Source organism: Ammodytes marinus (genome assembly GCF_949987685.1).
Source record: "Ammodytes marinus genome assembly, chromosome: 8".
NCBI classification, from domain to species: domain Eukaryota; kingdom Metazoa; phylum Chordata; class Actinopteri; order Uranoscopiformes; family Ammodytidae; genus Ammodytes; species Ammodytes marinus.
In genome coordinates, this window is record NC_137212.1 from 19,197,109 (window position 1) to 19,211,447 (window position 14,339).

General features: G+C 42.8%; 1 protein-coding gene across 2 annotated transcripts; it reads right to left on the reverse strand.

Moving 5' to 3' along the window:
- Window positions 1-1,181: 1,181 nt before the first annotated feature.
- Window positions 1,182-14,333, reverse strand: tle2a (TLE family member 2, transcriptional corepressor a). 2 transcript variants are annotated; one of them, XM_080033376.1, is made up of 16 exons: window positions 14,313-14,333; window positions 13,918-13,959; window positions 13,107-13,329; window positions 12,596-12,612; window positions 11,812-11,907; window positions 11,167-11,211; window positions 8,945-9,106; window positions 7,377-7,500; window positions 6,394-6,587; window positions 5,989-6,068; window positions 5,027-5,276; window positions 4,474-4,721; window positions 3,823-3,970; window positions 3,515-3,665; window positions 3,201-3,277; window positions 1,182-3,083 (listed from the first exon to the last, which is right to left on the reverse strand). In XM_080033376.1, exons 2-16 carry the CDS (start codon window positions 13,933-13,935, stop codon window positions 2,976-2,978), a joined length of 1,941 nt encoding a protein of 646 aa, XP_079889502.1. In that variant the 5' UTR covers window positions 13,936-13,959; window positions 14,313-14,333; the 3' UTR covers window positions 1,182-2,975. The 2 variants fall into 2 exon arrangements, with proteins under 2 accessions (XP_079889502.1, XP_079889501.1); XM_080033375.1 differs by having other exon boundaries at window positions 13,885-13,959.
- Between the last annotated feature and the right edge of the window lie 6 nt (window positions 14,334-14,339).

Consider the following 14,339-nt stretch of genomic DNA (forward strand, 5'->3'; position numbering starts at 1 on the left):
ACTATACATACACTCTAACTGCTGGTTACTGTACAAGTGACCAACTGTACTTTGATTCCTGAAGCGTGACCAGTGTTGGAGGGCTCATTAGAAAAATTGGGTATATGAAGTAAAGCTACGATGCAGGAGCTCATATGCATAAGAATTCCATATGTGGGGAATTTTAAAATGACGCCGACACGTTGTCACTTATTTTGAAACCCGAGTGTCATAAATAAGTCCCAATGAGACGATCCAGCTCAAACATGGGTAAGGAGAGAGGCCTTTGCTTTAATCATACTAAAATGATTTCACACAGCCGTGGGTTACAGCTTAGGAATGTTATCAAAGCACCAAGTAGGCCAGCTCACATGTTTATCTATGTATTGTTTTACTGTTCCTGCTATTTTCAAACTGTAATATGTAAAAAGAATGATAGAGGACCTTTAGTGCCGTGATTATGGCAGAATCATTTGCAGAATTAAAGACGACAACCGTGTGTTAACCATGGTTTTGCAATTTTGCATTAAAAAGGTGCTACGAGGAACTTTTAAATATTTCCGAAGCAGTCAAATTTTTCTCCAATGATCATAAATTAAATGTAAGAGCAAATGAGACCATCGGTGCAAAGAATGCTTTTTTATATAGTTTTTCTATGCCTTTGTAATGGGCATGCTTACCCAGGAAAAACAGCTGACGTTGTCAAAACACTACGGCTTTTGTCCAAAAGGGGTGCAAGAATGAACGAAAACTGAAAGTTCCTCGGAGCACTTTAAAAAAAATTAAACAAAGCTCAACGATTTATTATCCACCTATATGGCGATTCACCTTTTCCGAACAGAAGATCAATGCTTTGCTTTCCATTACTTCAGATTAATCACACAGTTAAAAGCCGTTTGTCCTCGCAGGACAGTCACCACTACATACATAACCGCTAAAGAACTCTCTCTGGGGTGTTATTGCTGTAATAATCTATACCACTGCAGATCACCTGTCTCGCCACAGTAAAAGTCAGCTCAGCACAACAACAAAAAAACACACCACTGTATGGCTGCATTATTTACAGAGAGCTGTGGACAAAGAGCAGCTGTGAATCCTGACTGTGGGTTTTGAAAAGCGAGACACTCTTTGTTGTTGTTGCATTTTTCATGCTTTATTGAAAGTGTGGAGAGACAGAGACGAAATGGGATAGAGAGGGGAATACATACAGAGAATGACCCAGGCCAGATTCTAACTCAGGTCTGCTGCGAAGAGGACTGAGCCTGGGGGTGGGGGGCTTTAACCATTACACCACGATCACCCCCAGTGAGACACTTTTCTTGTATGTGTGAGGATGCAGACACGGACTGCAGGAGAAGTTTTGTTCAGCTGTGCTCCATCGGTGAAAGAGAACACTTTCCATTACAGGAAAGCCGTGGAAGAACATAGGGGCTAGTATTCATTCACACTCTTTTTTTATTGTCATTATTTTTTTTGCCGTTCATCGCTTTGACAGATTTTGGAGAGAGGGAGTTTAAATGGGGCAAAGAGGGAAGGACATGCAGAGAACTCTAACAGGGTCCACTGCGACTGAGCATCTAGGGGGACGCTCTAACCACTACACCACGAGTGCCCCCACCTTTTTTATTTAATTTTTAATCTTAATATTTTCCTAGATGCCTTCTGGCACCTCGCTGTGGACACGCACACCTCCCTGGCTGTTATGGTTAAGGCAAATAATCAATAAATGCTTTTTAAAAAAAAATCCATTTTCATTAAAAAAAAAGTTTATCCAGCCAACAAAATGAGTTGGTTGTGCGGTTGAAAGACACCTTTTGATAGCCAGCACTGTGTAACACACACCATCTACCTCATTTATTCCTTATGGAGCGCTTTCAATCTGCTTTTCTGTGCCTTTTGAAAGACAAAAACAAATGATACAGTGCAGAGTTCACAGACAAATACTTCCCCACACTCCTAGAAGTTTTTCTGAAAGCAAATCCAAGTCACAGATCACATCCCTGTTTGCCTTTAGAGAACTTTATTTACATGTCCATATATAGCAAGGATCAAGGTTGATGATGCAGTTGTGAAAATACCTGTCTGCCTATATGTGCCCTAACAAATACAATAGAAAACAAATATTTAACGTTGAGCGTTTATGATGACTATGATGTAGAGGCCATGTCCCCGAACCTCTGAGTGAGCGGTTTGAACTGACTCCAGTTTCCTGTTCCAGGCGGCTTTCCCTAAAAGCATACCCACAATAAGTGTGTCTTTGTTCTTTAAAAAAGAACGATCAAATAAAAAAGAGGAACAAAGACAAACTCTCAGGACACTTTAGAGAAACCCGAGCCCTCTTCTCTTCTGTCATGTACGTTACTGGAGGTGGTACAATCATGTTGCTGCTGAAACTCAACTAGGAGGAAAGAAAGTAGCTGGAACGTCACAGCAAACCATCCTGCCATCTGCTGCCCCAAGGAGCAGCCACATACTGCGGCTGAGCTGGACCGTACCGGACCGGACCAGGCCAAACTGGGCTGGGGATACTGGGGACACATTTGACACAGCACAAAAGTCCCTGAACCCTTCCCCACATTTCCTCCCACGTCTGTCTTTTTCCACTCGATGCGATCCAACCGTTTGCGAAAAATTCAAAAGGCTAAAAAAATATGTTTTTTTGCTAATTTCATTCACTACAGAGGTTTTATTTTGTTAAAAAAAGGGAACAAAAAAAAGTTCTTTGGAGGAATCCACAATTGCGCAGCTATAGACTAACCAGCGTTCTCAGAGCATTACAAACAAAGTTTGTTTATTTCCAGAGTTGTGACTTTGTGCCCCCTTGCTTCTCTTTCTCTCTCTCATTTCTTTCACAAACGTAAACAAAACAACAAAGTAGGAGTTGAGTGTCTCTTGTTTTCCATGCCACCGACGCTCTGTACAGTCATTGGTGCAGGAGGGAGCCTTGGCCCCGCCCCCCGAGTATTAGTTGTTGGTTTGTTTCAGCCAATCAGAGTTCAGTAGATGACTTCGTAGACAGTGGCCTTCTTGTCCCCGGAGCCGGTGACAATGAACTGGTCGTCAGGGGAGATATCACAGCTGAGCACCGACGAAGACTCCTTAGACTGGAAATAGAGAGGAAACAACATTAGCTTCAAACTGTCAATATTTAAGAGAGATATTTCCTGTCACCATCTTTCATGGTTCAAAATAATGCACTCTAAAAGAGTTTTATGGCTTACCTGGAATATGCTGGATCCATAGGGTGTCCGCCATGCATTCAGGAGGTTATCTTTGCCCGTGCTCACGAACCATTTACCTAAAGGGCCAATCAAACACAGCCATCAGCAGATTAAACCACAGGGGAGGCCAGATATGAAGCAGACTGAGATGAAGCGCTGCTGTTTGTAAAGAACAGGAGGGGTAAGGAAATGATGGTTTCTGTATAATGAGAGAAACAGGATTTGCTCTGCTCTCCTAGTCAGTGTGTGTGTGTGTGTGTGTGTGTGTGTGTGTGTGTGTGTGTGTGTGTGTGTGTGTGTGTGTGTGTCCGTACCGCAGTAGGCGAACTTGAGTGAGAGAACGCAGCTCTCGTGGAGGTGCAGCTGGTACTTGTCAGGTTTGGAGACGTGCAGGACTTCCACATTACTGCTCTCCATCCCCACAGCCAGCCACTCGCCCGTCGGACAGTAACCCAGAGAGAAGATCTGCAGACGGACAAGAGGAATCAAAAAGGAAGGAGAGAAAGAAATGGGGGAAGGATGAGAGCGGGAAAGTGTTGATGATAGCCAAGCTTAGCATATTAGCCTGGAATGCAGCTGGCCCTAAGTCTGTATTTGTATATGTGTGTATTTGTGTGTGTACCTGCGAGGTGAAGTCGTGTTGCTGGAGCTGGCGTCCCTCCCGGAGGTCCCAGCAGCGGACCGTGTTGTCCAGACCCCCCGTCCACAGCTTGGTGCCGTCGTTGGAGATGTCGATGCAGCTCGCTCCGTCTGTGTGGCCCTGGAACTGCCTGCAGGGAGCACACACACACACACACACACACCTTGGTTTACATACACAGCCCCTCATAGTTATGCACCTACCATGCCTCCTCTCTGATCAATCCAAAATACTAAAATGTTATTCTTTCCCTGCTATATGTTCTACTCTTCATCACTATAAAAAGACATGTACAGTAGAATGGACCACACCAGTGCTACATTCCTTAGCATTTATAGCTCAAGCTAGTTTCCAATTTCCATCATTTGACACCCAGATGTCTTTATTAGATGACAAAGCATCCAATACTAAGGGGAGTATATAATCTGAATTGTTTCCTTTTGAATACATTTGTGAATTTCCACTTTTGGAAATACAAGCTGCATTTTGCTGCTAAATACATGCATGTTAAGTGTGTAACCCCCCCCCCCCACACACACACACTCCCTGGTGGCCTACCAGGTGTGCTATTGCATCTCTCTCTCTCTCTCTCTCTCTACTATGTTTGATGCGGTCTCGTTCCTCTGCTCTCACCTGACCAGAGTCTGGTTGTGAAGGTCCCACACCACGATGTTGCCATCGCTGCAGCAGGAGAAGCAGACCTTGTTGTCGGGGGAGATGGCCAGGGCGTAGCAGGCGGGAGCGGACGACGTTAGCTCCGCCTTGATGCGAGGAGTGGGCGTGGCCAAATCCCAGATTGACAGCGTGCTGGCCTCCCCGCCCACGATCAAGGTCCGTCCGTCTGAGAGCAGCTTGCAGGAGCGGATGTAGTTATCCCGGTTCTGTGTGGACATGAGAGAAACAGAGGTTTAAAAACAATTCATATACAATAACACATGCTGTAGTACTCTGTAATTAAATGACAAGGGGATACAAAAGTTAAGCTTGCTGCAACAACAGCAGCAGCATCTCAAATGAATCAAATAAATTAGGTTTGAGGACAACAACGCAAAAGTTATTCATCATCTTAAGTCTTTCACGTGTGGGGAAAACAAGAGCGGTACCGTTTGCTGGTGAAGCAACAACACAATATTTTAGACAAAATGTATGCGAGTCTACAAACGTGTTTCCCTGCAGTGTAACTCACCAGACAGTCCAGCTGGGCCATGGGGCTCTTGCTGCCCTGCTGGCTGATGTCCCACACCTTGACGCAGCCCTTGCCTCCGGTGTAGACGTGGCGCGTGGAGGTGCTGATGGTGACGGCGCACACCACCTCTCCGTGGTTCAGGCTGTGAATCTGACGGGCGTGGCGAGGGATTCCCGGGCCCAGCAGGGCGTCAGGGGGAAAGGGCACAGGTTGCATCTGGCCGTCTGCACTGACATGGAACGAGTAGGCGCTGGATTGAAAGAGATATAGGAACAGAAATGGATGAATGACAGAAATGAAATCCTGCAGCAAAAAAAACAAAAAACACTTCAGCTGTAGTTCCTGGGATAGCGTACCCATGACAAAGGCATTAAGAAAAACTATATAAAAATAGCATTCTTTGCACTGATGGTCTTGTTTGCTGTTAAATGTAATGTATGATCATCAGAGGAAAAAATTCACTTTTTCAAAAATATTTAAGAGTTCCTCGTAGCACCTTCAAAGAGGACAAGAACAATAACAGAAGTGTGTAACTTTGACAAGCGACATTTAAGGTTTATTGCCAGTTTACCGTATACATACATTACTAGTAATTTGCATTTGTCTGTTCTGGTCTCTAAACATTGACAAGATATTAAGTAAAAAGCTATGCTGAAATTGGCTTTAGATTTTTTCTTTTAATCACTCTTTTATTTATTTTGGCCATTCAAGTAAAAGTGTTTGATACATGAACTCAGATTACTGATTTCAACAATGTTTTTTGGAATTTCTTTTACCAAACAAGTTTCTGGCGGTTTCAAACTCTCTCTCAAAACATGTCATTCCTGCTTTTCTTCTTTACATCATTCCCTGTTTATCTTTGCTCCTGGTGTTTTAAAAGAAACTTGAGGAGAACCAGAGGGCAGTTAGATAGTGAACAGGTGAAGATCTGAGCGATAGCAGGCAAAGTAGAGGAAACTCACGGTTTTCCGGAAGCGGCTGCCTGCAGACTGGCAGGCAGCCCAGGAACCCTCATATGTGGGTGTGGAGACTCATAGCCCACCTGGAAGAGAAAGCGATACCCTAATGTAAGAAAAAAATACTCCAAAAATGTAACAAGGAAAGGCATTAGAGTTCATTCATAAGAAAAACTGAAGACAGTATCAGATGAAAGATCAGAATAAAATGAGATCATATAAAAGCAAAGAGACTTTTCAAGAGCCAAGGTCATAGATTCTTAAGGATTAATGGCAACGCAGCTGCTCTCCCTCTAAAACACTGCCTTCCCCTTTTCCCTCTTTTGACCTCTATGTCGGGTCTATATGCTGAACTATTACATATGACAGTGACACTGGAAAGACAAATTGTCTGCTGAGTGTCTAGCTCACCACAGGGGAGCGTCCGTAGCCCGCGGCGGCTGCTGCTGCTGCTGCTGCTCCGTTCATCTGGGAGGACACCAGGTGGAGGCCGGCCCCGTAGCCCACCGCCCCGGGCAGGTCCCCGTTCACACCTGGTGGGGGCAGGCCAAAAGCCCCGGGGGGGTACGCTCCCTGCACTGCCAGGGGGTTTCTCAGACCTAGAGCTGAAGGGAAGAAAGTTCATTTATTGTGAATAATTTAAGTGGACAAATTATCGATTGAAGCAACCAATATAATATGTCAGTCATTCAGAGTTTTCTCTTTCATTTGAGCCTGGACCAGAACCAGCTCCACGGTTTATTAAGAAAAGTCCTTTTAAAAGAGCCTTTCAGTGTGTGTGAGTCAGTTAGGACTGACAGGCTTTGAAAGTGCTGCTGCCTACAAAACACATTGCCAACTACAGCACTGGACCACTACTGACCCCTGCTGGCTACTCTGCCTTCCCGCAGACAGTATGTGTATATACGTGTAGTGTATGTGTGGGTGTGTGCGTACGTGCGTGAATGTGTAGCTGCATCCACAGGTGTGTATTGTACATGTGACGTGAGTGGGGGGGGGGGGGGAAAGGAGAAAAAAAGATATACAGGAATAGACGGAGGCTCATTATGAAGCAGCTCACAGTCACAGTCCATCACCTCTCCTAATCTTTCCATTTAAAAAGTGAGGGGCGCTGAATATTTTTGCCCGCAGCTGCTTATTAAGTCCAGATGGTGGTGGGTGGTGGGGAGCTGGCTGACACCAATACCAACTACCGGCGGCCCATGTAGAGAGAATCACTACATAGGACAATGCCAGTACAGACTAAAACTGAAAATGCAGATTCATGTTCCTTATTGAATTTGTTTGCATTCAAATTAGTAAGAGTTTTACAGTGATGTAGGCCAGCTGTACAGGTTTGTTGTCATGCAGTGTTCCATTTAAATAATACAGTGAAGGCAATGGGAGGTTCTTACCAAGGTCGACACCAGGCTTGCCAAGGACAGGCCTGAACTGAGGAGGTCCGCTGGGTCCTGGGGTGTTGGACTCTTGAGACATCGGGGTGCCTGGCTTCATGCCGGGAGTACTGGACTTCTCTCTCTGGAAGAACAAAGAAGAAAAAAAGGTTTCCCGTTAGGTGTGGGTGTCTCTGTGTGTGGGTGATTGCAAAGAGAACACAAAGAGAATAAGAAAAGACCGAAAAGATGGCACAAGGGCAGATGGGACCTGCAGAGAGCTGTGTGGGATGTCAGCAGCCCCAGACTGAATTTGTGGTATGTTGAATATACAGCGTAATAACTCCGGGATGAACTATTGACCTAGAGCCAGGCAGCAGAGTACGATGTGTGCTGACAGCATGGAAACACTACGCTGAATAAGTAAACCGTGAGTTCTGCATAGATTGTCTGAATGTGATAATATTACCACAATAATTATTCCATTTGCCTTTTTATTTAAAGGAATAGTTCAACATTTTTAATGTTTAGCTTTTTACCTTACCCTCCGGCACAAGAAAAGGTGACTGAACATGTTCCTGTAAATGTGTGTGCATTTTTGATAGAACAATGGGCAAGGTCTCTCATCAAGGTTAACTTAGCTCAAACACTGGGAGTCAAGGGGAGCAGGTCAAAAAATAAACGTTACATAACTTTCATGTTATGTAATTTTAGAACTAAATACATACATGAAAAAACTGTAAAGTTCGAAGATGCAGGACAACATTTGGCCAATTATCTCTCTCAGTGCAAGGTACACACCTATGGAATTCTCTACCTTCAGAGATTAAATCCCAAACAGAACTAAAGAGTTTTAGTGTGAAAGTTAAACAGTGGCTCAAGCAGCAGCAGAAATGTGAACATTAACGTCTCTCAAGTTATTTTAATAGAGCACTTTACTAATGTTTAATGCTAAATTTAATTATGTTTTAATCTGAAATGTATAACTACAGCTGTGTGTATTGACTCATGGTACCTATTAATTGTATTATTCACTGTATCTCTATCACTGCATTTATTGTATTTAGTATCTTTGATTGTATTTTAAAGCCTGACCCAGGGACAAAGACTGCAAATTAGCTGAAGCTAGACGTCTTATATGCATCACATTTTCCCATTTTTTTGTGGCAATGTTGTATGTATTGTCCCTGTCAAATAAAATTTTATTATTATTATTATTATGACTGTCACTTCCTGGCTTCCTACCAGTATGTATTTCGTTTATTTGTAAAAATATAGAGCGCAACATAACGTGGTAAATAAACAAGTTCCAACAAGCACACATGAGCGTATAGTGATCCTGTAAAGTTTATCTTTTGACCTGCTCCCCTTCACTACCAGTGTTTGAGTTAAGCTAACCTGGATGAGAGACCTATGCCCATTTCTATATCAAAAATGTACGCACAGTTAAAGGAGCGGTTTCTGTCACCTTTTCTTGATCCGGTGTGAGGTAAAAAGCGAAAAAAAAAAATGTAATGTTGAACTATTCCTTTAAACTTTAGGGAACATTAATTCATGCGTGTGTTGATACATATGTGTGTACCGTCTACCTGTGGGGGCTCTTTCCCACGAGAGGGGGAGGTGGCACTGCTAGAGGAGGCCAGGGAGGTGGGGCTGGCCTGGGGGGGAGCCTCCTTACGGGACAGGGGCATCTTGTCCAGGCCGTTCTCCCTGGAAGAGTAGGACTGCACGCTGCGGGGGGATGACGGGTCCTAGTTTCAAAAACACATAGACAGAATTTTCACAAGACAGAAATAAGATGTAATGGCGTTACTATTATTACAATTATTACTACAATTATTATTATTATTATTTAGTGGTTAACTATTTTCTTGGATCTTTCAAACATGCTGCGTTAGTTTTAGAATAGCCAGGTGCCTATATGCAGGGCTGTACGCTTATTTTTTTAGGTGGTAGCACTGGTGCTAGCAAGCAAAAAAAAAATCAGTAGCACAAAAATAAATTCAGTAGCACACAAAGTATGATCGAAAACTTGCATAACCTTAACCCATGCATTTAGCTCTAATTACCTTTTAGCCTGTCATCTTGGTCTCATTTGAAATTCTCAATTAATGTCATATCCTAGTGTGTGCAGTAATAATTGTAGAACAATTAATAGGGATGCACTGATTGTAATTTAGACAAAATAATCTAACCTGCCTGCCAATTGCAATTTTTTGCTGATTCAGAATTATTTCTCCCCATAAAATTAATATCTATATATTCTTTGTATATACATATTATCATATTCATAATAATAAACATTTTTGGTAAATGTCCTTCTGTTAATTAAAACCTATAACTTTAAAACATATAGCCTATTAAATAAATAAGTATACATATTGGTACAATTTAGGATAAGTTAAATAGGTTGTTGTGAATGTGTTGGGAGTAGTTCTTCAGTGGCTTATCAGTTATTTCAAACTCTGTTTAAATAGACTACTATTGTTGACTGCTCTCTGCAGCTGAAGCAGTTGATTTTCAAGCTAGCGCACTGCAGGGCTGTGAAGTGCGAACTTCCTGTTCTTACCGGCTTCAATAAAGTCAACTCGTTTGGCTAGTAACATGCTTTTAATGTGAAGGCGCACAGGAAATGTTCTGTTTGCACACGCGCTAACTTAACTGCATGCCGTCTCCTTCCGGTTATTACCGTTGGTGAAGTGTAGACGCTAGAATCGCCGCACAAGCACAGGTCCCGAGCACACATCTTTCACCAGCCAAAGTGGAGGGTGGACTCAATAACTTACTTGCCTAAGACTACATTTACCCGAATTTGGAGAGTGTTAATGTAGAGCCCTCTAAGCAGTGTTGAGCAGCACTCCTCTGTGTCTCAAACAGACAGCATCTGCTCATTAGCACTCGTGCGAGTGTACTTGTATTCATCATCGCACGTGATCAATTTCAGTAGCAAATGCGATCAAAACTGTCGCACTGTACAGCCCTGTATATGAATATTGAAACTGGTCAATTCCTTGTTGGGTTTCCAATGCAAATCCACAGCACTTTAAGCTGTCTGTATATTTCTGCACAGAATAGAGGGCTTTGGTTATTGTCCGCTATAACTAAAGAATGGATACACAGTGTTTTGTTATTGTGAAAGAGAAATTACAGTGAGCAAAAGCTTTTTTTTATAGTCCAAATGGACACCTGGAGATTATTTAAAAAATGGAATTGGAAAAACCGTGAACCCATTCCTTGAACTGCTTGTGCCAACTATCGTTTTGTCTTTTATTGATTCCAAACTAACTGCCATGGACATAAAATAAATCACTTCCTGACACCCAGAGGACTTTTTTTCCCAACAAGACCCACCCAACACTGCGATTAAAAGCTTCCAGGAACTGTGTACAGCCTCACTTAGCAGTATCTTATGGCTCAGCTGAGACTTTTGAATGCCAAACATAATAATTCTCAGAAAAAACGCATTATTAAAATAAAATAAAAACTTTTATCAATCTAAGTGGGAAAACAAACCATCCTACAACCTTGCTATCCATTTTCTTCTGCACTCATTCATAAAACTAATAAAAGCCTCAGTCATTACAACAAAATTACATTTACAAGGGGTTAGAGAGCACGGATTGCGCTTGAGTGTGTGAGTATGCGTATTTACTTTATGGTTGTGCGTGTTGTGAAATAAAGGGCAGACAGAGGTGTAGGAAGGTGGGCTGTTATTGTGATGATCATCATTATTCAGACGCTGGTGCTGGGTGTTTATGTGATGCATGCAGATGAAAGAGAGGCCAACAGAGGCCGGCGGGCGCCTACTAACCTCATCCACCACCAAATTATCATCACTCTTATCCGCATCGCTGCCCTGTGAGAGGAGAGAGAGACAAAGTGAGATTAGATATTCCTTCTCCGATGACTGATATATGTAGATTACATGTAGAGATATACGGCAAACACACACACAGAAAATCACACAAAACAGGGGTGTGTTTGTGTGTAACACATTTGAAAAAAGTTTATCATACATTTCTTTTCACTTTTGTGACAGCTTTAAAGATGTGTTACGCCTGTAAATAGAGGAGAATCTTATGTAGATATTTTATTGCCTGCGATGAGATAGCTCCAAAATATAAAATGGAAATGGGACAAATGTTATTAATTTAAGATTTAAGGGCACTGCTTTTTGGGGGGATTATTGCAGGTCTGCAAGAAAATCTGCAAAGTACCTGATGATTGACTTATCTCTCACTGGAATAATCATGTAAAATGTTTTAATATTTTTGCTTTTCCACAATAACACAAATAATAAAGGGATGACAGCAGGGAAGTGTTCCAATCACTGTGCTTAAAGAGGGCAGGGCCACTAAAGCCCATTGTACAGACTCCACTGGTCTTATCTGATGGGGGAAAAAAAATGTTCCTTCAGGTACTTAAAACATTTAACAGTGTTAATAAAATGCCTCACGTAGTCTGTCATGAACTCCTTCTCATCAGCTTTCCTCTTCTTGCCGTTGCTGAGGTATTCGGCTTGGCGACCCTTATCCCCATTGGACAGAGAGCTCTGCAAAGAGGAGGAGGAGAAGGAGGAGGAGTGGAGAGAAGGGAGCGAGGGCACAGAGGAGAGGAAGAGGGTGATAATGAGGTGAGAGGGACTGCATAAATCATGTCAGGCTCATAAGCTGCAGAGATGAATGTGAAAGAATATCAGCCCGCATCGATCGGGGGCCGGCTCACTGTGGGAGTCGGAAAGAAAGAGAATGCTTCAAGTTTTTCTTTAGGGCAGCGGAAAAAAAACGGAGCAACCGCGAGCGTGCTTTGGCACTGATGAAGTTTATTTAAAAAAAGAAAGGAACCAGCTATAGTGAAAATAGAGAATGCAACAGACAAAAAAAAACATAGAAAGGTGTTTACCTCAGGTATACAAGGTAACATACTGACAACGTTTCCAATCATAAATGAATAGTAAATACATATCTACTTGTGAGCATATTGAGCACTTATTTTAAAGGAAACTTTTATTTTCCCCATCATTAGTTTAAATTTTTCTGGTTTACATTTTCTTTTTGACTGCATTTTAAATACATTTACAGACCCGTAAAATAAAGCTCCACCAAACTTATTTGGACTTTGATATAGTATTTAAAATCTTAGATAAAAAAATACTTCATGATCAAAGAATTTGTCTCCAAATAAAAGGCTGCAGAACAAGTACTAGTGAACTTGATAAGTGTGTAATAATTTGTACTTACAGGTCCTGCTTCACGGTCTGCTCATTCCAGGCGAAAGCATCACACACATCCAGGTACCAGGCCAGGAAAGGCAGGACACACACACACACACACACACACACACACACACACACACACACACACACACACACACACACACACACACACACACACACACACACACACACACACACACACACACACACACACACACACACACACACACACACACACACACACACACACACACACAAATTAAAGATTATCTGCCATCACTTGACAGCACTCTGCAGCTGATGACTCAGTGGGAAAATATCCCTGAGGAGTGTTATTGTCAGCAACACTGCTCAAAAACCAAAACAAAGCCTATCCTCTGGATCCATGAAGCCAAGCTTCTGTGTTTACTCTACTCTCGACGTTTTCATTTAAAAGAATGCCCTCAGCCCATTTACAGGTATACACCTTTAGAAGAACACAATCTGATAGAGAAATAAGTAGGAACATGCAACCAGCCGTTAAAGTGTTGCTGTACCTCTGTGGTGGTCTGCAGCAGCAGCGGCGGCGGCTGCTGCCTCTAGGTGAGCCCTCTCCTCCTTAGCAGCGAGCTGGGCCCCCAGAGCCCCAGACAGGGCCAGCAGGCTGGAGCCTCCTCCCAGGGCCAGACCAGGGTGTCCCAGGGCCGATGGGTGAGGGCCCATCTGTAAACCCTGTAAACCCTGGGCATGCTGGGAGAGGTGCTGGGCCTGAAGCTGCTGCTGTAGACAGAATGGATAAAGAGAAACAAAGAGTAAAGAGAGATCTGGGTGACTTTACAAGTACCGGGAAGAAGTGGCTCATCACCAGTGAGTGATAAAGAGGAGGAAATGTGCAAGAAAAAGAAAGGGAACCAAGTGCTGCGATGTGTACAGTGGAGAAATACTGAGGGGCAAGCCAGTGGCTCTTTGAGGGGGGGGGGGGGGGGCTCTGCAGCCAGGTCGGCGTGATGGGAGATTAAAGGGACAACTACATTTTTATTTTCTATGAAACATACTTGCATTTGAAGAATTGAAAAAAGATAAGGATATTTGATGAGGGCCATTAAAAAAATTAATAAAAAAAAATTAAAAAGTGTTATGCTATTCAGGTACCTGGTAAGGCAATTGAATAAAAAAAAAAGAGATCATAATTTTCTAAATATTTTACAATATCCGTATATTGTACAATGGCCAATGGATGTTTGCCTCAGTAAGAAGGAAAAGAAAAGGAGGGAATATAAATAAATGGGAGGATAATGTACACACGCCATGAGGCAGAGGGGGGAACCCACGTACCCCTATCGAAGCATTTAGCTCCCCCATGGTCACCTGTTTGGCGCGTTCCATGGCCTGGACCACCTGTTGTTGGTGCTGTGGAACAAACCAAGAGGTCAGTGGATTCAAAATAAAATACTCTAACTCATAATTAAAAAGACTGTTTTTTATTAAATTATAAACTGAATTAACATTATTGATGTGTAACATTTCTTAGTGAGTATGAAAAACTAGGGATGCTCAAAAACAGCATTATTTTTTTTTGCTCTCGGGATATGTTTGTGTGCCCGCCCATTTGGCGATTGAGGAATGTGCTTTGAAGTTCCATCCATCTGCAGCTCTGCGTATGCATGTGGTGCTGCTGTCAGTAGAGACAGAGAGGGCTGGATGCAGTACTGTGTGTGTGTGCGCGCGTGCGCGTGTGCGTGTGTGTGTGTGTGGTGTCTCACCTCCTGCGACAGGAATGGGATGAGCTG

Excerpts from the sequence above, each read along its gene's own strand:
- tle2a (XM_080033375.1), bottom strand. The coding sequence starts at position 13,935 with ATGGAACGCGCCAAACAGGTGACCATGGGGGAGCTAAATGCTTCGATA. Across the intron at positions 13,330-13,884 it reads AGCTAAATGCTTCGATAGGG|CAGCAGCTTCAGGCCCAGCA; the intron begins GTACGTGGGTTC and ends TTCTGTCTACAG. Across the intron at positions 3,971-4,473 it reads CACAACCAGACTCTGGTCAG|GCAGTTCCAGGGCCACACAG; the intron begins GTGAGAGCAGAG and ends TGCTCCCTGCAG.